Genomic DNA, 27,962 nt, shown 5'->3' on the forward strand with positions numbered 1-27,962 from the left:
AAACAAACAAACAAACAACTGGAACCCCTCAACTACATTCTCTACTCTCTTGTTTCCACAGCTTAACTAGATAGAGACTCTAGCCACTAGGGCACACCAACTAGACTACCCACACAGCACATTGCAAACCTGCAAAGAAAGAGGCGCTCCTGATCAGGCGGAGCGGACCCTGCTCAGAGAATGCCCGCCTAGGGCTGCAGAACTGTGAAAGACCTACATGGCAAAAACGTAAAATACACACAAAAGAGAGGGTTGTTAGAGAAGCCACAATGCATCTGGGAAAAGGTGAGATAAGGCAGCACAAGAGCAGACCCACAGATACGGAGGAAAACCTTGAACTTAAATAAGAATAACTCAAATCAAGTTTCCCTTTGGGGGGAAAAACGTGGTTTCCATTACGATCATGGTTTGTATCAAACAATCATTTCATGTCTGTTTATAAATAAATCCATTTATTTTAATACAAATAGGCTTCTGCTATAGAGGCAAGATGATTTTAAATGTTTGATCCTTTCTAATGTAAAGCAATGTTTTCAAACATTCCAAGAAGCATCATAATGATCACATTGATAATTAGGCAGCTGCCAAAGAAATTTCTTTTTAAAAGCCTGTTTTAATATTACAGCATTCTCCTGCACCTGCCAAAAGAACTCCATCATACTCCATCATAAGAACAAGGAGCAACTGGAACAAGGAATCTTACTGACATAAAAGCTTTAATAAAAACTGTTTTCTAACCTAATGGGTAAGCTAAAAAAAAACAAGAAAAAAAACAAACAAACAATACTCCTAGACCAAGAGTCGCTGCTATGAAAGCAGCAGGTCAAGACTCAAGTGTCCAGAAAAAGCAACTGCCATACAGTTGACTAAGAGGAGATAATGGCAGTCTGAAAACCCAGAAAGGGCATTGCAGTAAGCAACAGGGAAACCTGTAAGCTATATTTAGTCAGGCAGTCTAGTCATGTAGAAGTTTTATACCTACAACAGACTAGGTGGCTATTCTGTTTGAAAAAGTGACAAGGTAGTTCTAAAATTGCAAACACATTACTCTTCTCTAACAGGAATTTCAACTGCATTTATAGCAAACCTTTGATGTCTCTATGGTCAGCTCTTCCATTTTTCCTACCTTACTTTCCCTGGCATTTTCAAAACTTATTTATAATCCTTTACCCACCTTTTCTTTACTCTCAGCATAGGAGAGTATGCATATAGTTTCCTACACTGTGTCCAGGCATAGATGAGAACACATGCAGAATTCTTAGATTGGAACCTTCCATTTCCTACTACTCGACCTCCAAAGTTACTCAAAACCCTCTTTGCCTCTCTCTGTGCCTAAGTAGCACTAGGATGTGCTAGAACTCACTCAATAAAGAACCTTCAGATGCCACTCTCTGGCTCCCAAAGCTAATTCTAAAATCAGTTAGGATGTCAATCCACCATTCTCATTCAAAAACTTCCATCTATCAATGATCATACCTATCTTTCACTTCCTTTTTTCTCATCAATATTTAAACATAATCAAAATTTCCCCACTTTTCAATCATATAGTTAATCCCACAGTTCAGCAGTTTTCAAATCTGTATGGAGAACACATGGAAACCCTTGAAAACCCATTCAGGTCTGTCTGATCTTCCATTTTCCAACTACTTATCTACATATCTACATGAGGCAGAAGATTCTGGACACATTTCAGACATTCTTGCTCAACTCAATCAATTTTCACTGCAGTTAGAGTGAATCGTCTTCTGTATATACAAATTTGATCTGATTATGTTGCTTATTCTGAAAAACCCTTGGTTTTATCCTTGAGAATGGGTCTCAAAGGCTTACAACTTTAAGAAGTGTAACTGAGTAAAAATTACAGCTCTTGTGTTACAAAATTCACTTCCAGAACACGTACTTTATTAAAGTATACATTTCTTTTTTTTTTTTTTTTTTTTGCCAGTCCTGGGCCTTGGACTCAGGGCCTGAGCACTGTCCCTGGCTTCCTTTTGCTCAAGGCTAGCACTCTGCCACTGGAGCCACAGCGCCACTTCTGGCCGTTTTCTGTATATGTGGTGCTGGGGAATCGAACCCAGGGCCTCATGTATACGAGGCAAGCTCTCTTGCCACTAGGCCATATCCCCAGCCCCTAAAGTATACTTTTTTTTTTTTTTTGCCAGTTCTGGGGCTTGAATTCAAGGCCTGGGCACTGTCCCTGTCTCTGTGCTTAGGCAGCTTTTTCTGTTTATGTGGTGCTGAGGAATTGAACCCAGAGCTTCATGCATGCAAGGCAAGCACTCTACCACTAAGCCACATTCCTAGCCCTAGAGTCTACATTTTTATTAAGTGAATTTTCCTCTCTCTACCATGACAAAATGAGTATACTTAGCCTCTGTAGTATAATTTACCTCAATAAATGGCAACTAGTTTGTACCCCTGAAACCAGGAGCCAAAATAAATATTTTTTTCTGTGAAAAGTTTGTGTTAGGTATGTTATCACAGCAGCAAAAAACTGGCAGACAGAGCAACCTTAAAAAATGAAAAAATAGGGGCTGGGGATATGGCCTAGTGGCAAGAGTGCTTGCCTTGAGCAAGAAGAAGCCAGGGACAGTGCTCAGGCTCTGAGTCCAAGCCCCAGGACTGGCAAAAAAAAAAAAATAATAATAATGTTGAGGTTGGCATTCCTGATCTGTAACATCTGCCAGTATAGCACTTAACTTTATAGACTACTTAGATTTTTCTCTTAGTTATACTTTTACAGTAAAAGAGATAAAAGAATTTGGGGCTGGGAATGTGGCATAGTGGTAGAGTGCTTGTCTACCTGCATAAAGTCCTGGGTTCAATTCCTCAGTACCACATATATAGAAAAAGCCGGAAGTGGCACTGTGGCTCAAGTGGTAGAGTGCTAGCCTTGAGCAAAGAGAAGCCAGGGACAGCGCTCAGGCCCTGAATTCAAGTCCCAGGACTGGCAAAAAAAAAAAAAAAAAAAAAAAAAGAAGAAGCCAGGGACAGTACTCAGGCCCTAAGTTCAAGCCCCAGGACTGGCAAAAAAAAAAAAAAAAAAGATGATTGTTTCTTCACCATTATACAATATCTACTCTACCATAAATCAATTTTGTGTGTATTTTTCAACCTTGTTGAAAATTGTTTTCTTTATCCATTTATTAATGGAGTAAAAAAGATTAACATTTTTCATCTCTGTGTTAATGATGTAGTATCTTAAAAACAAGTTTTAATATCTTTTGTGTAAATTAAGAAGCTATCCATCTCCAGTCCAGTAAAAGATTTTAAGTGGTATTAGATATTTATCATACCTATAAAATATAAAAAAGCAGTTTTTGTTTGATGAGTCAATGGTATGTTTGGGGAATTTTATTGATATATCTGAGAGGTGACATCTTGGTGGCATTGAGCTCTTCCTAAAATTATGTCCCATTATGCTCCTATTTCATTGTCCCTTAACATTCTGCAATAAAGCCTATAACATTCTCCCACTGGCAATAAAAAATGAAGTTAGATATATCTTCAGTGGTTCTCTTATTTGCAGATATAAAATATTATATTCTAATATAAGAAAAATGTTTTCCAAATAATCAGATGTTATACACACCTGTGATTTAAATGACTATACTTACATGAAATTATTTCAAACATACCTGCACTATTAAAAAAACCTTTAAACTCTTGTTACACTATTTACACTTTTTTAATTTATAAAATTAAAGGAACTATTTACCTATATTTCCAAGCAGTCCATTAATAACTGTGTTACTGTCAGCCTTCAAGGTATTGTTGTCCTGATTGATGAATTCAAGACTATCTTGTAGCCTATGGAAGGGAAGGAAGGAAAAAAAGTTCCAAATTCATATTATGCTTTTTTTTTTTTTTTTTTTTGCCAGTCCTGGGCCTTGGACTCAGGGGCTGAGCACTGTCCCTGGCTTTCTTTTGCTCAAGGCTAGCACTCTGCCACTTGAGCCACAGCGCCACTTCTGGCCATTTTTCTGTATATGTGGTGCTGGGGAATCGAACCCAGGGCTTCATGTATACGAGGCGAGCACTCTTGCCACTAGGCCAAATCCCCAGCCCCATATTATGCTTTTGATGGCAATTCTTTGTGCATCCTAATGAAATTTTAACGGCAAAATTCTTAAGTTTCCTTATTATTATTATAAATTATAAACAACAAGCACATAAACATTACAGTCTGAAGGTCAAATTCAGCCTGCTACAGTAAAGTTTTCTAGAAGACAGTCCTGCTATGGTTACTTGAATGCTACAATGGCCAGACTGAGAAACTACAATGCATTGTGCAGTTCACAAAGTCAAAAGTATTTACTCTCTGGCCCTGTAACAGAAGAAGGTTGGTGACTTTGGTTTACATTACAAATAAGGTTTCCCTCATATTGTGAATGTGAAAACATTCTCTAAACATCTGGAATAGGAAGAGGAAGTATAGAATTCAGAGGAAACAAGTAGCAAGTAGCAGTAACAACCAAACTAACCAAAATCTATTTTAGGCCACACATTAGAAACAGCCTATCTCTACAATAAAGCATCCAAAATAAGGTTAGTGTACAAATTATCCTTTCTATAAATTTTATGAATTATCAGTAAGAACTTAGAAATGATGAAAAACTGAGGTGACTAAAGCTAAAAAAAAATCAATGAGTTCTAATTTCTACTTCAGTATGAAAGTATTTAGTCAGCATTGTTTACTATTATCATTATTATTACTATTGGTGGTGGTGTTAGGGTTTGAACTGAAGGTCTACACTTGTCAGGCAAGTGTCCTCTACTACTTGAACCATGCCTCCAGCACTTCTTGCTTTGGTTGGTTATTGTTCAGCTAAGGTTTTTACTTTCCAAGTAGCTGGGATGAGAAGCCAGAGCCACTATGTCCACTCTAGGGTTTACTTAGGTGTTCACAATATTTTTAAGAATATCATTCCTTTCCTTTCTTCCTAAATGTAATATCACCTGCCAAATGATTCTCCAGGATCTACTTCTATCTAGCCTTAATTTTAACCTTAACCCTGTACTTCATTTATTAGTTTCTGGTGCCTAATCTATTGTCCTGACACTAGGCCTGCCCTGCTTCAGCTTCACAATCTAGTCTTGGCATGCTTATAATACTCCACAGCTATTATTATATATTATACACATTATATATAATGGCTAATACAGGCCATTCCTGTCTGCAGAGTGAATTCTTCAGGGAATTTAAAAACTGAGGAGCACAACAGTCCAGAATCTAACTCAGCACAGAACTGAAAGACTGGAAATCACCTGAGATGGTTATTTTAGGAAATAACTTAAGATGGAAATGCACTTAACAGATTACTTCCAGATATACCCTCTAGCAAATTCCTGACGCAGAAGTCATGTGTTTATGGTTTTTCAACTAAAGATGAGGATGCAAGCTGGCTTCTGTAAGCTTTCAACTGGGATGATTTTTTAAAATGTGAGTATGTGCAGGCACTGTGGCACACACTTATAATCTCAGCACTCAGAAGGCTGAGGAAGGAGGATCATGAGTTTGAGGCCAGCCTGGTCTACAAAGTGAAAAAAAAAAAAACTTTTAAAGAAAAAAAAAGGGGAAGAAAATCTGAACTTGTGGTATTATCTAAACAGCACTCCTTTATTTTCATTTTACACAACTCAAGCAATCCATTTACCCTACATCCATTGGCACTTACGTATTGAGACTTCCACAGATACTGCTGCCAGTGCGGGCAGTGAAAACTTTGCTGAGCATGAGCTGTGGAGGGGAACTATAAAACAAACAAACAAACAAGCAAACAGAATGTCAAAGAGAGTTCAAAATTAAAACACAATGACCTGTGCATGTATTGTAAATAAAAATGTGTAAGTCACACATATTCCACAGCATAGTCACAAGAGACAGAGTAGCAGCAAAACCACAGAACACCTTCAACTGAGACTCTGACATTTCTAGTTGGAGTCGAGATCATATGTAATTCTCTTGTCTTAAAAGAACTAACATGTAAAAATGGATTCAATTTAAAAAATCAGAAAACGACTCACCGGATCTGATGAATTTTTAAGGTGGATCCTTTGTAGCTCATTGCTACAGAGCCAAACATCATCTCTCCAAGCATATTGGCATCGGAAGAACATCGAGAACCCTGAACAATAAGCAAAAACATGAGTAAAATGAAAGAATTAGAAACCTTAGGATGATTTAAAACGTTGTATTAAAAACCATTAGTTATAGTTATCTTATATAATGGTTAACCTTGAGAAATACTAGGAGACTAGTGAAGAACACATGTGGGGAAATGTCTACATTTTGAGAACTGTGACCTAATCAACGATTAAACATTTGATGGTATTATATTCCTATCTATTTTGCACTTTTTTAAAAAAAAGACTTAAGCCTGGTGCTGGTGGCTCATGTCTGTAATCCTGGCCACTCACAAGATTGAAATCAGAGGATTGAGGTTCAAAGCCAGCCAAGGCAGAAAAGTCCTAAGATGGCACTCAAAACTATTTGTAAGTGAATGAATAAACAAATTAAATTGGTGCTCTTACCTGGTACTTAGGACACTGCTCTTTCACATCAGAGGATAAAGTGATGGAACTATCCAAAGAGGAAGAACTATCTCCTCCAGGTTTCAGTTGACAGCATTTCCCAAAGACTTTAACTTGAGCATCACTACACAGTTTCTGAAACAGAAGATATTCCCATGCATATTCTGACAAAGTTCTTACTATATGCAAACTAGATTGCAGTAGGAAACCCTTAGGAAACACCAAGAATGAAGTAACTCAAAATAATATAATTTTAACAGGATACCTACTTACATTTTTGCCACATTTTCTTCAGTACCATTTTCCTTTATTCATAGCTAATGTACAACATTTGTAAAGCTTGTAGTATTTTTTTTCTTCCCGACATTATTAAATCACAGCAGTTATTCTACATCACCTTGGCTTAAACAATATTCATTAATAAAGACTTAACTACTGGAGTGGGGAAAGATACCTGTAGTTGAAGCTACTCAGAATGCAGACATCAGTAGGATATTAGTTACAGGCTAACCCAAGCTGTTCACAACATATTTTTAAATAAAGTGTCAAAGTTTACAGAATACTTGTACTTGTATTCACTTTAGAGTAGGAGGAAATATGCTGTTCCAAAGCCTAGAGACTTGATTTGTACCTTTAGACAGATAGTTCCACTCTTCTACATCTCATTTTCCACAGCTACAAAACAAGAGGCTTAAACCTGATCTTCCATAAAGAGCCCTGTAAGTGTGTTATACCAAAAAATAAAATCATATAAAAAATCAAACTACAATTTTTAGCTACATTGGTAAGAAATAATGCAAGTGTTTTCTTTTTTAAAAAATCTCAAATTGACTTGCAATGTTAAACATTCTAAAGACAGATGTTTAATACTGACAAAAGAAGCATAACTGAAATTCTACCCACTGTTTCTTTAATTGATTAAATTTCAAATAAATCAATAATGATACTCACTGATACTGATGTATCTTCACTTTTTCTCTTAACACTAGAATCAAATAAGACATTTCTCCCTCGTCTTTCACAGTCTTGATACACTATCAGTCGAATCTGGCTTGGATCAAATTCTGGTAAAGGCCAACTAGAAAGAAAAAAAAAAGATACATCAGAATTACTTTAGAAAATATCCACTTATATCCTTAAAATAAAACCTATATAGTAGATCCAGAAGTTACATTATTACTAAAGAACATATTCTAGACCGTTATATACAATAGCACTACTTAGTTTAGGGCTGAAAAGTTAGAATGCTTACCTAGCATGCCATGAGGCCCTGGGTTGATTCCTCAGGACCACATACACAGAAAAAGCCAGAGTGGTGCTGTGGCTCAAGTGGTAGAGTGCTGGCCTTAGCAAAAAGAAGCCAGGGACAATGCCCAGGACCTGAGTTCAAGCCCCACAACCAACAAAAAGAAAAAGAAAAAAAAAAAAGGACAGAACAACACCAGCATCAGAAAAGTGGTCTCATGGAAACTAATAAAGAAAACACTGGATTTAATACATTTTGCTTAAAAGAACATAAAGACAGTTATGAGTGATAGCAAGACAGTCTTCACTAGCTGAGGAAATATGGCCTGAATGAAGTTAATTGAAGAAAAGGATGAAACCAACAAAACAAAAACAGTAGTCTTTAAGGAATAAAAACTAAGTTTGAGAGGCTCAGTATATGGCCTAGTGGTAGAGTGCTTGCCTCATATACATGAAGTCCTGGGTTCAATTCCTCAGCACCACATACATAGACAAAGCCAGAAGTGACGCTGTGGCTCAAGTAGTAGAGTGCTAGCCTTGAGCAAAAAGGAAGCCAGGGACAGTGCTCAGGCCCTGAGTCCAAGGCCTAGGACTGGCAAAAAAAACAAAACAAAACAAAAAACAAAACTAAGTTTGAGTGAAGATATGAAATTAGGGTCAGAATCAGTCTCTTTCAATTTGCTCAAGGTATAACCAAGAACAGACCAAGGTAAAGGACAAAAGAAGAAACTGGGAGGCCAGGATGTTAAATGTGTGGGTTATTCATTGAGTTCAAGCACCCCAACTGCACCCCCCACCAAAGGTTACCTAATTAATTGGGTTTTTTTTAATCTATTAGGAGAATGTGATATTAAGTTTAACAACAACAACAAAAAAAACTTCAAACTTTTTTTTTTTTTTGTCGGTGTGGGGCTTCTGATCTCTTTTGCTCAAAGCTAACACTCTACCACTTGGAGCCACATCACCACTTCCAGTTTTCTGGTGGTTAACTGGAAATAAGGGTCTTCCGGGGTTTCCTGCGCAGGCTAGCTTTGAACCACAATCCTCAACTCTCATTCTCCTGAATAGCTAGGATTATAGGCATCAGCCACCAGCGTCTGCTTCCCATCTCCCTTTGATCTTATTTCCTATCTTTTATGACACATATCTTCTTACAATTGTATTTGCATTTTAGAATCTTTTCTCCCGTGTTTTGTTGAGGATGTCAAACTATTTTTAAAAATTTGACTCCAACTAGGAAATTTCAGAAATCAAATATTTTTCTTACTCTGCAGCTTAATGTTCTCTTTACTTTATAGGGTTCTCTTCTATAAAGCCTTTTCTCCTTTTGTTTTATTTTTGTTTTAATTTGTGCCAGCCCTGGCGCTTGAACTCAGAGCCTGAGGTGTTGTCCCTGAGCTTTTTTGCTTAAAGCTACCACTCGTTAATTAGAGATAAGAGTCTCACATACTTTCCTACATGGGCTGGCTTCGAACCTCAGATCTCAGCCTCCTGAGTAGCTGGAATTACAGACCACTGGTGCCCAACTTCCTATTGTCTTTGAAGAGGATTTTTTCCCTTCAATTTAAAGTGTTTAAATCGTCCTTGGCCCTACTCTATTTGGCTGGATGAAAGAAAATCCCCTTCTAAGTTATTCAGCCAGGAAGCAGCTCCTAGCCCAGCTGTCACTGCCTAGAGAACTTATATGACCACAACTCTACCACACTGCAAATGGAATATTTTCACTGTCACTATGTTGAGCAAATAAATTACATGACAACTAATTCCCAAACAGACATCAAATGTTATAGGCATACAAAAAGTCACATACCTACAACATATTACTTTTGGCTAGAGATTTTCTTTAAAAATGTAATCTCTCAAAGAATAAAAGAAGGAAGGTGATAATAAAAATAAAAAAGGGAAGGGTCACTCTTAAATATTCTTCAAATGGTAGGAGCCACCCATCAGATGAAGGTGTCGAGTTTTCTGTTTGGTCAGATGAAATCTAAGTTTTTGATTGATACAGACCTTGAATTACTGTCACAAATTACACATTAAATGTATTAAACAAATATGATCATCGGTGATAAGACATTATTGTACTGATTTTCATTTCCCTACAGTTCCAGATGGTTTTGTAAGTAGTGGAAATTCCTCTTAGAATGTCAAGTGATTAATCACAATCTACACAGTGTAGGGAAAGATGGGATAGCAAGGAATGTTAACAGAGCCTCCATTAATATCAGATATATTCAAGCCAATAAAATTAAGATCACATTACCTATAAAAATAATTGGACTGTGTTCAATATACAAGTATAATGTTAATATACTAGTACATGTCAACGTACAAGTTTATGTTAATATACTAGTACAATTAATTTTAAAATTTACAAATATTTCCATAGAACAAAGACAAGAAAACACACTGCTTTCCAAATATCTATAATAAATATCCTTAAGTACACAGAAAGAAGCATAGTGAATGACAGAATTGTCAGACATACGCCCAAAAGAGAAAGGTAATATATATAAATGACATATTTTAAAATGTCTAAAAACTCAAGAACTCTTCTGTTAAATAATGACTATAAATTCACTTTTCATAAAATAAGTACTCACAACAGTTTAGCACTTAAGATTCTTTTTACACATATTAAAGTAAATGTATCACCAAAGTTACAACTAGATTTGGGGTGATTTTTATGTTCACACATCTGAAAAAAACATGCTGGATTAAACTACATTAGTGATATCCTATTTCTATTAAAGCAGCTCCACTATTCAAAATCCCTAAAAACTCCAGGTATGCACAACAGCCAAGCCTGGTTAATAATAGCAATGAACTATACTCATCTGAAACCACAAGACTGTCAGGTGACATGAAAAAGAAGTCTGAATTTAACTCAAAGTCCTCTACACTGTAATATGAAAAGACTCAAACCAGCTATAGGACCAGGGGAGAATGGGAGCCTTTAAGAAATCTCTTCCCATGACAAAACCTGTATTTGAAAGGAAAAAAAGTTCAACAACTTCTTTTTTTGACGAATGAGTCTGGGACTTTTATAGACATAAAATATAGCTGTTTTTCAATTCTTTCTTTCTTTCTTTCTTTGCCAGTCCTGGGACTAGAACTCAGGGCACTAGAACAGGGCACTGTCCCTGGCCTTCTTTTGCTCAAGGCTAGCAGCACTCTACCACTTGAGCTAGAGAGCCACTTCTGGCTTTTTCTGTTTATGTGGTACTGAGGAATCGAACCCAGGGCTTCATGCATGCTCGGCAAGCACTCTACCACTATGCCATATTCCCAGCCCCAAATACTTTTATCTCTTTTACTGTAAAAGTATAACTAAGAGAAAATCTATCTAAGTAGTCTGTAAATTGTACTGGCAGATGTTACAGATCAAAAATGCTAACCTCAACATTATTACCTTTTAATTTTTTAAGGTTGCTCTGTCTGCCAGTGTTTTGCTGCTGTAATAACATACCTGACACAAACTTTTCACAGAAAAAAAAAGTTATTTTGGCTCATGGTTTCAGGGGTTTCACCCCTGCCCACTTGGTCCCATGAGCTTGGATAAAACATGATGTTAGTGGGAGAATGTGATAAGAACTCATGGTAGCCAGGAAATTGAAGAGGGAATTCAAGAAACTGGGGCTAGAAGCCAGGTCTTCAAGAGCCCATATAAAGAATGTGGAGACCACACGCCAGTGGCTCATGCCTGTAACCCTAGCTACTCAGGAGGCTGAGATCTGAGGAGCATGGTTTGAAGCCAGCCCACGCAAGAAATCCGAGAGACTCTTATCTCCAATTAAACACCAGAAAACTGAAAGTGGTGCTGTGGTTCAAGTGGTATAGTGCTAGTCTTAAGCACAGGAAGCTCAGGGACAATACTCAAGCCCTGAGTTAAAGCCCCAGGAGTGGCAAAAAAAAAAAAAAAAAAAAAAAAAGAAAGAAAGAAAGAAAGAAAAAAAAAAAAGAATGTGAGTTCATCTACTAAACAACAATTTAAAAAAATTGTCAATATGCCTCAACTGTGTTTGTTTCAATGAAGTCCAAGTACATATTTTTAGAAGCCACGGTGTATTGTATCCTATCCTGCTGGCCAGCAAGTAGACAGGCAAGAACTAATGACCACACCTACCAGAGGTCAGTATGTAAACCAACTTACTAATCTGAGCTCTTAGGATGAATTCAAGGAGTCAAGTCTAGCACAAAACACTGACTTTATAGAGACATAGTCCAACAATAGAGTGCTTCCCTAATGCTACAATCTCCAGTAGTAGAGGAAATTTTTGTTTCCATACATAAACTTCAACTAGTTATATCACTCGGCTACTTCATGAAAGACTTTTAGTTGAGTTGGACTGTACTTTTACCATATATCAGCATGCTCTTCCAGAACATGCTGAGACCAAAAATCATTCCCCAATATCTAGTACGGCAGAAACAGAAGAATGCACTCTGAATCAGCTGATCTTGGATTGAAATCCTAGCTCTGCTGTATACTGATAGTGATAGTAGTGTCTTAAATTTCTAATCCTCAGATTTTTGTAGTTTATTACTACAGCCAATCATCTCTTTGAAGTGTAATGTTCTGTTCTATGTTATGAAAGTTGTACTTTTAATCATAATACTGTTTATTTAATTTTTGTTTTCCTGGTACTTCCTGAGATAAAAATCTGTTGCAATGGGTCTACCAATTCACCATAATTCATTAGAAGAAAAACTTTAAGTCCATCTTTGATTTACATTAGAAGCCTGCATAAAGACACAGGAGTAAACTAAGTGCTTTCATAGGCCTATACAAGAAATATTTCATACTCAGAATCTTTAATATAAAGTACCTGAAGCAATTTGCTTAAACTAGGTTAAAGCTCCCTGTATATTACATACCAAAGAGCTGTAAGTGGAAGTGTGGTTCAAGTGGTAGAGCACTAAATTTCAGCAAAAAAGGTCAAGAACAGCAGTATACAGGTCCCAAGCTCCAGGACCAGCACAAAATAATAATCATAATCATAATGCTATTCTTCTCTTTCAGCTCTTCATTTCCACTTTACTTATGAACTTTCTTCTTTTTCTTTCACCTTAGTTCTGTCCTCCATTCTCCCAGCATCTTCCTTCTCTGCCTCCATTTACATTCTTCAACTTTATGTAAAACTGTACAACTTTATATAAACTGTAAAATATGGTAACTCTATTTCTTAAAATGTAACATTAATAGGATATATTTTGTTATAACACACTATTTTAAAATATTGCATTTTTGTTTATGTGTTAGGATGCTTTATCCTATATGTGCCCTAAGTGCCTACTTTATATTCTGTTTAAAACTCTATAAAATAGCAAAGTGCCAGTGGCTCATACCTGTAATCCTAGCTACCAAGAAGGCTGATACCTGGAGGACAGAAGTTGAAGTTTAGCTAGGGCAGAAGTCTGTGAGATTCTATCATTCAACCAGACAAAAGCTGAGGTTGATGTCAGTCATTAGCAAGCAAGCCAAGTGAGTAGCTCTGATATGGGCAAAAAAACCAACTCTATAAAATGCTAATACTAACATTCCAAATTAAAGGAAGAAAAACTGAACCCGGCCCTTAAAACATTCATTCTTTTTATATAAACCTAGCACAATGTCTGGTACTTCAAAAAAAAAGTGTCGCCAAATGTGCTAGCTAAATGTATTAAAAAAATGATTAACTTTTACATTTATTTACTTGTTTGCTTGTTTTACAGAGGTCTGAAATAAGCACTTTGTTCTTGCTAGACAGGCAAGGTCCAGTATTCAAGCCATGCTTCCAACGCTCTTGCTTTCTGCCTGAGCCACAATCCTCCTATTTATGCTTCTTGTTGGGATATATTACCCACACACTGCTTCATCGGTTAAAATGGGTGTTCCCAACAGCTATGCACGTATGATCACCTAAGACAGCGCTAAGCGAAATGAACTCCAAGTTATGGAAATAAGTGGTTTATCATTGTTGGTTGTTATTTTCAACGTACTATGTGAAATTATGCCTTTTTCTTTTGTTTTTCTTCCCTATGATTTAACCCCTGTTGACACTTTTTGATTTTTGTACACTGGGTATTGTATGTATGCTTATTGGAACTAGGGAAGGGGAACATCAAAATGGTGAGACAAAGGGTAAAAGGCGAACCAATGCAACAGCAATACTTACAAGACAATATGCTGTAAACCAACTGTACAACTGGCGGGGGGAGGGGTGTTGGGGAGGAGGGAAGGTGGGAAAAAAATGAGGGAGGAAGTAACAAGTTTGACAAGAAATGTACTTGCTACCTTACATGTGTGACTGTAACCTCTCTGTACATCACCTTGACAATAAAAATAAAATCAAATATTTTTTTTCTAAAATTGGGTATTCTCCCAAGGGTTTTTGTTTTGTTTTCTTTTGTTTGTCTACATTAGTCTGGAACTGCCATCCTCTTAGTGTCAGCCTCCCATATAGCTGGGATGACAGGACTATGCCACCATGCCCAGCTAACTCCTTTACATTTTTATAACAAGTCAATAGTCTTCTATTGTCAAAAATAATGCAGAAGTAATATGTTAGAGGTCAGCTCTAAAATATCACACTACACAAGTCTTAGGGGATAAAACCTTGAAGAGCTCTTTCAGACTGACTTTTGAAAACCATATGCGTGTTATCTTTTATCACTTCTTGCTTTTCCAGTATGTTCTGTAGTATTTTGAAAAACTCATTCACAAAGGTACTTGTCCTTCATTATGAAACAGTAATCAGACAGACCAAATGACAATGATTATTCTTAGTATAAAATGTTTAGGTCTGCATGTTGAAAGAGAAAAAAAAGATTAGATAGCTGTTAAATATCAAGAATCCCAAAGACCAAAAAAAATGATCACTGAATTAAAATGACCACTAATATGGTTTTTAAACATTTGTACATTCTTAAGAGCCCTAAAATATTTGGTATACATTTGGAATATTTTTAGAAACATTGACTTGATTTTCTCTCAACAGAAGCTTTTTTTTTTTTTTTGGCCAGTCCTGGGCCTTGAACTCAGGGCCTGAGCACTGTCCCTGGCTTCTTCCCGCTCAAGGCTAGCACTCTGCCACTTGAGCCACAGCGCCACTTCTGGCCGTTTTCTGTATATGTGGTGCTGGGGAATCGAACCCAGGGCCTCATGTATACAAGGCAAGCACTCTTGCCACTAGGCCATATCCCCAGCCCCCGTTTTTTTTTTTTTTTTTTTTTTTTTTTTTTTTTTTTTTTTTTTGAGAGAAAGTATTCTGGGAGTCTGAGAAGCTTCAAAAGTCAGATAAACTATACTGATAAAATTTTACCTAAGGGTCCTAGATGCATTCTATTAATTTTTATTTTATTAATTTTACACAGCTTTCTAAATATCGTCTTTAGTTTCTGTATACTTATAGTTTCTGTATTATGATACAAACAAATAGATTTAATCTAAATAAGGTACCAGTTTCTTAGTGAAAACAATTATAACCAAAGAAAAAGACTCAAATGCATAGTGGAGCTACAGTGGAACATTAGTGTTTTTTAGGATCTAGTTTCCAGTTCCAAACTACTATAAATAAGATATGAGACAGCAAACAAACCTACGTAATACCAACTGGTACTAGAAGACAACAGGGCTTTTTTTTTTTCCTGGCAAACAGTTATTTTATTGTGCGTGCTATGGTTTCAGAAAGCTGAATAAACTTTCCTCTGAGCTTTTAAAACTAACATGTAAGCATATCAGTATTTATCCAACTTAAGACTTTCACAGAAGAAAGTGAAAAATATCAAGGCAACTTTTATGCACATATGCAAAAACAGTAAGGATAAGAAACAGCTCATTTAAAATTAAAATACCTAATCTAGCTAATTAACAATATTTTCTTTCATTATTTTGACTGTCCTGGGGCTTGAACTCAGGGCCTGGGTGCTGTCCCTGAGCTCTTTTTGCTCAATGCTGGAGCTCTACCACTTTTGAGTCGCGGCTCCACTTCTGGCTTTTAGGTTGTTAATTGGAGATGATAGTGTCTCACAAGTTTCCAGCCCAGGCTGTCTGTGAACCACAATCCTCAGATCTCAGTCTCCTGAGCAGCTAGGATTACAGACATGAACCAGAGCACCTAGCTCCCATATATTTATTTCATGCTCAACTTACAAAAATCCTAAAATAGCATCCTTGCCAGTTATTTCTGCTCTCTTGATAAGTGCAAAATTGTGTGCTAATAATTTTAATTGGGTCTTATAAAAACTATTAAGCCCAGAAAACTGGGTTTAATAAATGTCTAAGAATAAACTGTCTAATCATTGATGTAGTTAAGATACTACTTAAATCAAACAAGTAGTTAAGATACTACATATATTTCCCAGTGCTATAGAGCCAACTGAATGCAGTACATGTTAAGTGTCATTTACCTCCTGGCACAGTGGCTCACATCTACAATCCCAGCTACTCAGGAGGCTGGAGCTGAGGGTCACAGTTTGAAGCCAGCTCTGGCAGGAAAGTCCATGAGACTCTTATTTTCCAATTAACCAGCCAAAGCGAAGTGAAGATGTGATTCAAGTGCCTTAGCAAAAAAGCTCAAGGACAGTGCCAAGGCTCTGAGTTCAAACCCCAAGACTGGTGCATGCATGTACACACAAAATAATAAAAACACAATTACAAGAGACATCATAAAAGAAAAGGTTGCTTATGGCCAGCTGGCCACCACAGTAACATGGCCCTAAGTCTGAGAGCTGGGTACATGGAAATTTGGTGAGAAGTAAACAACTGTCTTACAGTGGAATCTCTGGAACACAGAACGTGAATGTTTCCTCCTTTCCTAACAATGCCACATTGCTTTCCAAAGAGTCTGTAACAACTTACACTCTCACAAAGACTGCAAAAGGATTCTCATGGCCCCCCAATTGTTAATATTTACTTTCACCCAACTTTTCAGCCTTTGCCGAGCTAATTCAATCTGTTTGTCCTTCTCTGTCTCCAAATACATTGACCATAGTTTAGGTGGACATCTTTATCTACCAAATATGACCCAGATGGAGAAAACTGCTTTCTAAATTGGCTAAGAGGTTTGACCATAAAGGAGGATCAATTTTTCCTTAAGTTTCTATATTCATCTATTTTCTGTTGCTACAATACCACAGAATGGGCAAATTACAAAGAGAACAGATTTATTTTTGCACAAAGTTCTGGTCAAAGGGTGAGTGAGAGGCATCTAGCAGATCAGGCGAAACTCCAAGGCTGCAGAGGCACAGGACATCACAGTGTGAGGCAGGTGTAGGTGTAGGTGTGTGTGTGTGTGTGTGTGTGTTCCAGTAGTGTGTGTGTGTGTTCCAGTATTCAAACACATGAGTTCTACTCTGATAACCTCATCTAATCCTAATTACCTCTCCAAAAGCCCCACCTCCAAGACCAGACTTGAATTGTTTCCATTTTTTTAATACTCTAAAATGGGAATTCAACTCAGAAATGAGCTTCGGAAGGGACAAGCCATGTTCAAATTACAGTATGTTTCACCTCTTGCTACCTGTTAGGCTTTGAGAAAATTGCCTAATCTCTCAGAAGTTCATGTTCTCATAAAAAATAAGGATAATATTCTCTGCCTTTATAGAATTATTTTGAGAATGAAATGAATTGACATACCTAAAGTCCTTCCAATTTTACCTGACAAAAAGCAATAAATCATTTACTATGAAAGTTAATAATTACACATTCTCATTTCTTTCTTCATCTCTCCTTATCTGTAGAAATACTCCATTTTTAAATTTATTTTAAATTTATTTTTGCAGTGAGGCTTGAACTCAGGGCTTGGGCACTATCCCTAAGCTCTCTGGCTCAAGGCTAGTGCTCTACCACTTTGAGCCACAGCTCTACTTCTGATTTTCTTATGGCTAATTGGAGATAAGAGTCTCACAGACTTTCCTGCCTGGGCTGGCTTTGAACCAAAATCCTGAGATCTAAACCTCTTGAGTAGCTGGGTTTAAAGACAAGAAGACACTAGGGTCTAGCTCCATTTTAATAAACCCTAAGTCTCATTCCTTTTTAGTATTTCACATGTTTTCTCTTTTAAAAACCCACAATTTCCAGGTTTTTTAAATATGTATTGTACATTTCTTTACTATTTTACTAATTTGGCTCTTTGCTTTTTTGGAAGATGAGGATGGATGGGTGTTGCCTCACTTTGTAGCCCAGACTAGCTTCAAACTGAAGATCCTCCTGCCTCTGCCTCCCAAACGCTGGATCACTGCCATGTACCACCATCCTTTGCTGTTTTCCCTTTCCTAAGCCTTTAAGTAGAACACTCATTAAACTTGGAGCCTTTACTCTTCTTTATACAAGCTTTATAAATTTCACTGTCAATAAATGTTTAGCCTTATCTCAAGTTTCATTATAAGATGGTTATAATTCAGTTCTGTTAGTGAATTCCATTCAGGGTTTCTTCTTTTCACTCATTTCCACAAGTGTCCTATGAAAAGATCATGTTTCGGCCACCTGTTGTGTACACATTTCTATAATGAGTCTATTACATAAAGTGAGGGTTGGTTGTGTTTCAAAATTTTAGGTTTTGTTGTTGTTGCTGTTGTTGTCTTGAGAAAGATTTCAATTATATAGTCCAGGCTGCCTCAGAACTTAAGATCCTTCTGCCTCAGCCTCTGAGTGCTGAGATTACAGGTGTGCAACAAGACACTTGGCTCTACATTAGGCGTTCTTAATTTTTTTTGCTACTAGCTACATGATAAGTGGGAGAGAGATGCTAAAATCACTTACTGTAATAGTAGATATGTTCACTTCTCCTTGACAAATTTTGCTCTATTATTAAAACATAGTATAATTTTCAAGGGAATTAACACTTTTTAGACTATTTACTGTTTTTTTTTCTTAAAGTCTACATGAAATGACTGAGCTATTCTAGCTTTCTTTTGGTTATTTGTCTAAATATTTTTCGCTAACCTTTTGTTTCTAATCTTTCCACATCTGTATTAAGATTTTTTTTTACAGTGCTCCTAAATTTCCTGTGTTGATCTCCTTTGTTGCCCAGACTAGCTTCTAGTTCATTCCTGAACTCAAGCAATCCTCCCTCAGCCTTCCAAGCAGTTGGGGTTACAAAGCTACATTGTTGTTGATTTTGTCAGTTGCAGGACTTGAACTCAGGGCCTAGGCACTGCCCTTGAGCTTTTTCACTCAATGCTAGCACTCTAACACTTGAGGCACCTCCATGTCTAACTTTTTGGTGGTTAACTGGAGATAAAGAGTCTCACTGACTTCCTGCTCAGGTTGGCTTCCTCAGATCTCAGCCTGCTGAGTAGCTAGGATTACAGGTGTGAGTCACCCAGCCTGGCTTGGGGAATATTTTTAATTGCAGCATATATATGGGTTTAATTTTTCCAACCAAACAACTTTTTGTCTTAACTATATCATTTAATCTGTCCTCATTTAATATAATCTTCAACATGCTTTTTTTTTTCTTTTTTCTTTTTGGCTGTAATGGGTTTGAACTTGAGGCCTCATACTTACTAGGTAGGCATTCTACCACTTGAGCCATCCCTTCAGCCTTTTGGTGATTTAGTCATGTTTTTGGATGGAGTCTCAGGTGTTTTCCTGGACTAGCTTTCGACATTGATCCTCCTACTAAGCCTCCTGCATGAGCCAAGCTGCCCAGCCATTTGAATTTATACTTGCTACCTTACTCTCTTTGAATTTGTTAGGTAACTTCTATTTCTTCTCCTAACCTTTTAAAGATTCTTTTGAGTATTTTTCGATTTTTTCTCTATTCATCTGTATTGTATACACAATTGTCCTTCCATGTACACAGAAATTATTCCAGAACCCCTCTCAGATATGAAAATCCAAAGGCACTTGAGTTGGTTTTTTTTTTTTTTTTTTTGGTTTTATTTATTTTGTTTTTGTTGCCAGTCCTGGGGCATGGACTCAGGGCCTGAGCACTGTCCCTGGCTTCTTTTTGCTCAAGGCTAGCACTCTACCTCTTGAGCCACAATTCCACTTCCGGCTTTTTTCTATATATGTGGTGCTGGGGAATTGAACCCAGGGCTTCATGTATACAAGGCGAGCACTTTTACCACTAGGCCATATTCCCAGCCCGCACTTGAGTTTTTTTAATAAAACAGTGTCAGATTTGCATATTTTCTTGTATACTTTAAATCATTTCTAAATTAATTATAATGTTAATAAAAGTGTCAGATTTGCATATTTTCTTGTATACTTCAAATCATATCTAAATTAATTATAATGTTAATAAAATGTAAATACTCCATAAATAGTTGCTGTATCATTTAGGGAATGATCACAATTAAAAATGTCTGTACAGGGCTGGAGATATGGCCTATTGGCAAGAGTGCTTGCTTCGTATACGTAAAGCCCTGGGTTCAATTCCCCAACACCACATATACAGAAAACAGCCAGAAGTGGTGCTGTGGCTCATGTGGTAGAGTACTAGCCTTGAGCAAAAAGAAGCCAGGGACAGTGCTCAGGCCCTGAGTTCAAGCCCCAGGACTGGCAAAAAAAAAAAAAAAAAAGAAATGAAGTATTGATAAATGCTCCAACATGGATGAACCTAGAAAATAGTATGCTAAGCGAAAGAAGTCAGTCACAAAAGATCACACATTAAATGGGTCTATATATATGCAACATCTGGAAACGACAACTCTATAGAGACAGGAAGCATACCACTAGCTGTCTAAAGCTGGGTAAGGATGATGGAAGACAGGGAAATTGGAAACTATTGCTAACTTGTATGAACTTGCTTTTCAGGTGGTGAAAATGTTCTAAAATTGTGATTTGGACTGCATAACTTTGTGAAGAGAAACAACATAACTTAAAGCTTTGCCTAAATGAATTGCCTGTATAACACCTATAGTAACCATAGTTTTATTAGCTGCTTTTACAAACCGAAAGTCACAGCTACAATTGTGGTAATCAAAACCACATAAGTAGTATTCAAATATCATCACTTCTCAAACGTCCAAGCATGAACTGTTTATTTTTTTTAATTCTTGGTATTATAACCTCCATTTATCTGGACCTTATTCATCTTTTACAAACCCTAGAGTAAAGCAAAGAGTGAGTAGACCCACAAAGTTTGTTGACTGCAATCTTCCATCTTTGTGGCTATGTTGTTCTCACTCTATATTTGTTTGAATTGTAATCCTCTTATTCTTCTTAAAAAATATCTAAACTGGTTGTACTTATAGTAAGTAGACACTTCACGCATTCTTTCTGGCATTTAAATGAAAAAGAAGTTATGTTCACATCTTACTTTATGTAATAGATTGTGAGTTCCTTGGCAGTTAATTTATATTCATCTTTGTATCCCTGCAGGTTTGACATAATACTTCTGAACAGCAAAATTGTAAACTGGTACTTTTACTGCAATCACAGCAAAACTGTTGATGTTAATGAACTTCTGTATGTTTTCTATATCCTCTGCACTGGTTGATGATAAACATAGTGCCTAATTATATTGAAGGTGAATATGTAGGAAACTCTGATATATATATATATATATATATATATATATATATATATATATACCATTTGTGCTGTAAACATTCAGAAATCTATATGACTTGAGAACTATTATCATATAATGTATACTCTAAACTCAATACTGAAGAGACACAAAGTATTCAGCATCTGTCTACTAAAAGGTATATGTGTGTGTGGATTTATTACAACACTCCTTTTTTCCAATACTTTTACTAGTGAAAATCTGAAACCAATTATTTGATTAGAAATGATTCACCATCACAACAGTGGATACATTGCTATATAGTCACACAACAAGCTACCAGTCAGCAACAACTGCTGTTCTGGTGTGCAACAATGTAAATTTGAAATATGAAAAAGTCACACACAAGAATGAATACATGAATGGAATATGATTCCATTTACATTTAGCTAAGCAGACAAAACTAGTCTACACTGAAAGACCTCAGAGTAATGGTTACCCTGAGCAGAGGGGAGGGAAGGTGGTTAAAAGGGGAAATGAGGTAGGCTTTTAAGACACTTGGTGCTGATTCATATGTGTCTTCATTTTGAGAACTCATTCTGAACTGTTATGATTATAATATATGTATAATTTCCCAAATGTTATACTTAAAAAAAACTGTACTTTAAAAACTGTAGAAATGAAATGAAAGCAATGGGATAAAGAAAAATAACTGGATAAAATGTTTGGAGTCTCCTGCTGTTTTTCTTACCACTGGTCAGTTGAATTTGCTAGTTATATTCCCTATAAATTCTAAGACTAAAAGGTTTGGTAGCTACAAATCAAAATAACTACCTCTGCAATACAGCTTTTATGACGGTGGAGAAATTACATTATGTTAGGCTAAGATTCATAAGCTAAATGCAGAATAGAGAACCAAGTATAATGTCTTTTTTTTTTGCCAGTCCTGGGCCTTGGACTCAGGGCCTGAGCACTGTCCCTGGCTTCCTTTTGCTCAAGGCTAGCATTCTGCCACTTGAGCCACAGCGCCACTTCTGGCCGTTTTCCATATATGTGGTACTGGGGAATTGAACCCAGGGCTTCATGTATACGAGGCAAGCTCTCTTGCCACTAGGCCATATTCCCAGCCCCAAGTATAACTCTAAACTATTGAAAGCATACTTTTGTTTTAAAAAGAAATACTACTAACTTATATCCATAATGGGAAAGGGAGTATTCAGGTAGAAAAGGCAAGCAAAAGGCCATTCATTGAAGCATTAGATGGGAAACAACTAAAAGTCCATCAATAGGAGCCTGGTGAAATGGGATGGCCATAACTACTCAATGGTTTGTCTGCAACCATTAAAAAGACTGAAGACAAGTCAGGCATAAGGAACTCACATTAGGAATTCTAGCAACTTTGCATTGAAACAGAAGTAACACACACACACACTTTAAAAAAAAGAACAAAGACAAGCCTGCTGTGACAATGCATACCTATAATCCCAGCACTCAGGAGGCTGAGACAGGAAGAATGCCAAGTTCAAGGACGGCATAGACTACATACTAAATTCAAAGGCATGGCAACATAGCCAGACCCTGTCTCAATAGGAAATACTCAAGTGATAGCGTGCCAGCCATGAGCCAAAAACCCAAGTGATAGCATGAGGCTCTGAGTTCCAGTCCCCAGTACAAGCACACTCACTCATACATACACATGCATGGGAGCGAGAGTGCACACACACACACACACACACACACACACATACAGAAAGAAAAAGATGAAAATTTAAGTAAAAATGGTTACTAGGGGGAGGAAAAATAGATGATAGAAAAGAAGATTAAAATTGGGAGAATTATTTTGTTTTATGGCTTTGACTTGGGAATCATGTTTTACCCAATCTTTTAGAAAACAAAAATAGCCATCATAGATCTTTAAAAAAAAAAAGTTAAATGTATTATGTAATTTTCAGTTGGTGATCTAACTACACAGGATATAACCAAAAAACAAATGTCAAATGGCATTCATCAGTTTTCTAACCAGTAATAATGCTGAAAGTATGATTTTGCAACAATTATAAACGATATAAAATAAGCCAATTAAATAACTGTAGTTAAGGTTGCCAGTAAACAGGATTTTCACCATAGGAGATAGACATTTAAAAAATTTAAAGGTAAACAAAATCCTTCATTTGAATAAAAAATCAGTATTAATTTACTTTTTCAGAACAAGAAAAATGTAGTATGTTTGGCATTCTCCCCTGAAAACACACAGAAATAATGATGACCAGTGGCAATGAAGACTTTTAGAAGGCAGGATGGTCATTAAATGCTATTCCTACTAAAAGAAGAGAAATCACTGGTAAAAATGGCTCTGGGACAGACATACGCCTGGAATGATCAAATCTGTGCTTAAAAGACTACTGAGTACCAAGCACTCATGGTTCACACCCATAATCCTAGCTATTCAGGAGGTTAACATCTGAGAATCACTGGTTTGAAGCCAGCCCAGGCAAGAAAGTCTGAGACTTTATATCCAATTAATCACAGAAAAAGCCAGAAATAGTGCTGCAGCTCAAGTGACAGAGTACTAGGGGTAGCACCAAAACCTAGAGTTCAAGGCCCAGGACCAGCAAAAGATAAAAAAAGTAAAATAAAATAAAATAAAAATACTGAGGTTATATTAAAAGGATATAACAACCCAGGCACTGGTGGCCGGTGCCTATAATCCTAACTACTACGGAGGGTGAGATCTGAGGACTATGGTTCAAAGTCGGATTGGCCAGGCCCTGAGTTTAAGCCCCAGGACTGGAAAAAGAAAACAATAATAAATGCCATCCAAAAAAGCTTCAATGGTCACTTTTGAAGGTTGTTAAAACATCAAATCATTATTTTAAAAACTGGTAAATTCCCAGGCTCAAGCTTGCAATAAAGACTCTCGTGTGATTACACTGAAAAAATAAATCAATAAAATAAAAACTGGTAAATAAAACGTACTGTCTTGCACAATTTCAGAAGAAATGGTAAAGTAAATGATCACTTTGCAAACTGCAATGGATCTCAAAATTTTGACCATTAGCACTGAGCACTAACTAGAAACCTTTCAGAAATACAAGATTATGGGAGTAGGGCCCAATTTTCTGAAATTTTGCTAGCCCTACAGGTGATTCTAACATATACTAAACCTTGAGAATCACTGACTCATTGACCCATTAAATAGATTATTCTGGCCATTAAAAACAAAACAAAACAAAGATAAACCAGGTGCTGTGGCTCACACCAGTAACCCTAGCTACTCAGGAGGCTAAAATCTGAGGACAGTGGTTCAAAGCCAAACCAGGCAGGAGAGTCCAAGAGACCCTTATGTCCAATTAACCATCAGAAAACTAGAAGTGGAGCTGTAGCTCAAAGTGGGAGAGCACTAGCTTTCAGTGGAAAAAGCTCAGGGACAGCACCCAGGCCCTGAGTTCAAATTCCATAACCAACAACAACACAACAAAAGTAAATACATGGGGCTGGGGATATGGCCTAGTGGCAAGAGTGCCTGCCTCGTATACATGAGGCCCTGGGTTCGATTCCCCAGCACCACATATACAGAAAATGGCCAGAAGTGGCGCTGTGGCTCAAGTGGCAGAGTGCTAGCCTTGAGCAAAAAGGAAGCCAGGGACAGTGCTCAGGCCCTGAGTCCAAGGCCCAGGACTGGCCAAAAAAAAAAAAAAAAAAAAAAAAAGTAAATACATGGGGTAGGAGGAGGTCTATTTACTCTGAAATTTGCCTTTTCCATCCTGTCTTAATCCCAGTCTTTATGCAGAACAGATTCGGAAAATGCCAAACACTAGACTCAAGGTCATTAAGGATTTCAGAGACCATGGCTGAGACATAGATCTGAAAACAGGGGATTTATGAAAAAGAGTAAGATAGGATCTTGGAAATAAATTATATATATATATATATATTCAAGATAAAAACATCTATGTTAACAATTCACCAAAAACAGTTAATGAAATCTTCAAGAAACAGAATGGAAAGTTAAGAAGATGGCAACTGGGAAAGAGAAACAAATAAACAAACAACAACAACAAACAGGAAACTTGACCAAAAAGGAGACTCTCCCTGGAGGATCTTACTGAGTCTCATAAAGAAAAAAAAAAAGTAAAAGAACTCCTAAGAAAGTTCCCCAGAACTAAAATGTCTCCAGACTGAAAGGTCTAGCATTAACAAATAAAATACCAAAACAAAGAAAAAATAAGGAAGATCATTCTTAATTTCAGAATAAAAATTAAAAATCCCCTAAAGCTTCAAGATTAAAGTTATATCTTGAGACTTCTCATCTACAATATGGGAAGACAGGAAACAATGAAGCAATGTCTTCAACTTTGAGTTAAAATGAGTCTCAGCCTAGAATTCTACAACTACAGATGCCAAGCAAGTATACAAATAAAGATATTTTCACACTTGTGAAGTCTTGTATTTCTTTGCTAAAACTTTTAATATTTATAACTTTCACAAACAAGTTCTATGCTATTTTCTTCATGGTTATGTGTACATTGTTTTCTTTCCTAAAACAACTGCTAATTCATCAGAATATTACAAACTAGTATAAAATACATATTTTTGAAGATTCTATCAAAAGATTGAGGAGTTTATTTCACTATCTCAATAACTTTGCAATATGCATTTTCTCACTATAGACAGAAATATTTAATTAATTCGTTTTTGCCAGTCCTGGGGCTTAAACTCAGGACCTTGACTCCATCCCTGAGCCTCCCTCTGCTGAAGGCTAGCTAACACTTGAGCCTCAGTGTCACTTCTGGCTTTTTCTGTTTATGTGGTACTGAGGAATCGAACCCAGGGCTTCACGCATGCTAGGCCAGCACTTTACCACTAAGCCACATTCCCAGCCCCTACATAGAAATATTTAACTATATAATAGATCACACAACAGAATAGGAAAGCAGGCCAACAGGCCTCCAGGAGTCCAACAGTTACACCAGCAAAAGGCAACCATAACTGTATAAACTGAAATGTTTCACACTACATGTTCTTGATGCCAACTCTGTCACTTTAACCACGAGGATTACATTAGGGACAAGTGAAGCATTATAAGGTTTGCCAACCATGTTTGGGGTGACTTGGAATAAAATGCTCTGTTTCAAGGGATACTCTATATTGGCCAGACCTACAAAGAAGTAGGTCTTTAGCATTCTGGTGGCATCCCTAAAGAGACAGGTTAAATTGCTTCTGCCATTCCCCGCAAGGTCTACTTTAAAGCCTAAGACCGGGCTGGGGAAATAGCCTAGTGGCAAGAATGCCTGCCTCGGATACACACGAGGTCCTACGTTCGATTCCCCAGCACCACATATACAGAAAACGGCCAGAGGCGGTGCTGTGGCTCAAGTGGCAGAGTGCTAGCCTTGAGCGGGAAGAAGCCAGGGACAGTGCTCAGGCCCTGAGTCCAAGGCCCAGGACTGGCCAAAAAAAAAAAAAAAAAAAAAGCCTAAGACCAAGAGCATTCAAACATTAAAAAACAAACAAACAAACAACTGGGGCTGGGAATGTGGCTTAGCGGTAGAGTGCTTGCCTAGCGTGCATGAAACCCTGTGTTCGATTCCTTAGCACCACATACACAGAAAAAGCCAGAAGTGTTGCTGTGGCTCAAGTGGTAGAGTGCTAGCCTTGAGCAAAGAGAAGCCAGGGACAGTGCCCAGACAGTAAGTCCTTAGCCCCAGGACTGGCAAATTAATAATAATAATAAAATAATAAACAACTTAGGATGCCTCAAAACCTCTCCCACTCTTCAACATCATTATCAGAAGAAACATAAATTTGTTATCTATCCAGCAAAATTCAATGGAATCAGGGAAGATACCTGCACACATATACAAACGCATTCACACACACAAAAATTGTACTACAATTATGAAATGTTTACAGGAAAGAAATAATTTATTCTGGAAAATGAGGACAACTTTGGAATCTTGAAAAAGTAATGAAATTTTCTTTAAAAGCCAAGTGTGGTTGCTCACACCTGTAACCCAGCCCAGCCCTGGCATGAATGAATGAACAGATGAATAAATATGAAAATATGAGAGAGAAAGAAACACCATCTCAACAAAAAAGCCAGATCCAGAGGTGGTAATCTCAGTTACTTGAGAGATATAGGCAAAAGAATCTCAGACTTACAGGGGAGACTATCTGAAAAATAACTCAAAAAGTAAAAAGGGATGGAGGCCTGGACCAAGTGATAGAGCACTTGTTAGGTTCTGAGTTCAATCTTCAGTGCTGGGGATGAGGCTGAACTTACTCATGAAATGAGTAATTTAGGAAAATGACCACAAAGAGGAATATCTTTTGTTAAATCACTTAGATCTTTATCAGTACATTCATCAAATATTTAGCCCATGTCTTCTTTGATCCAGGCATCAGAAGTACAGTAGCATACCTGTTAGACAAGGTCTGCCCCCTTTATAGGACTTACAATGTAGTTAGGATATGGATCCATAAAAATGCAAGTTTAGCATGACATCCTCAGTGCCCCCCATTATGCTGTATATTTAGTAGGTTTATTTTTGTTTGTTTTGTAATGCTGAGGATTGAATGAACTGAAGGACTTGTATATGGTAGGTAAGTACTCTACCATAAGGCTCTATCCCCAGCCTCATTCACATGCCATTTTGAGAATTTTACAATCTTCTTAAAAAAATCTGCAGAGTCCAGGCTGGACTTGAACTCAAGATTCTCCTGCCTCAGCTTCTCACAACA

At 37.1% G+C, this 27,962-nt stretch overlaps 1 protein-coding gene across 2 annotated transcripts in view; it reads right to left on the reverse strand.

Annotated features, from left to right (window-relative positions):
• Positions 1-27,962, reverse strand: part of Fnip1 (folliculin interacting protein 1) — a 58,517-nt gene that overhangs the window by 27,460 nt on the left and 3,095 nt on the right. Inside the window, exons 2-7 of one of the 2 annotated variants that reach the window (XM_048334015.1) lie at positions 7,486-7,612; positions 6,535-6,669; positions 6,028-6,128; positions 5,679-5,753; positions 3,719-3,810; positions 130-213 (exon numbers count right to left, since the gene is read on the reverse strand). In XM_048334015.1, coding sequence (XP_048189972.1) covers positions 130-213; positions 3,719-3,810; positions 5,679-5,753; positions 6,028-6,128; positions 6,535-6,669; positions 7,486-7,612 — 614 coding nt within the window. The remainder of the gene's footprint in view (positions 1-129; positions 214-3,718; positions 3,811-5,678; positions 5,754-6,027; positions 6,129-6,534; positions 6,670-7,485; positions 7,613-27,962) is intronic. The other variant, XM_048334016.1, reaches the window with a different exon arrangement.

Source organism: Perognathus longimembris, chromosome 25 (genome assembly GCF_023159225.1).
Source record: "Perognathus longimembris pacificus isolate PPM17 chromosome 25, ASM2315922v1, whole genome shotgun sequence".
NCBI classification, from domain to species: Eukaryota; Metazoa; Chordata; class Mammalia; order Rodentia; family Heteromyidae; genus Perognathus; species Perognathus longimembris.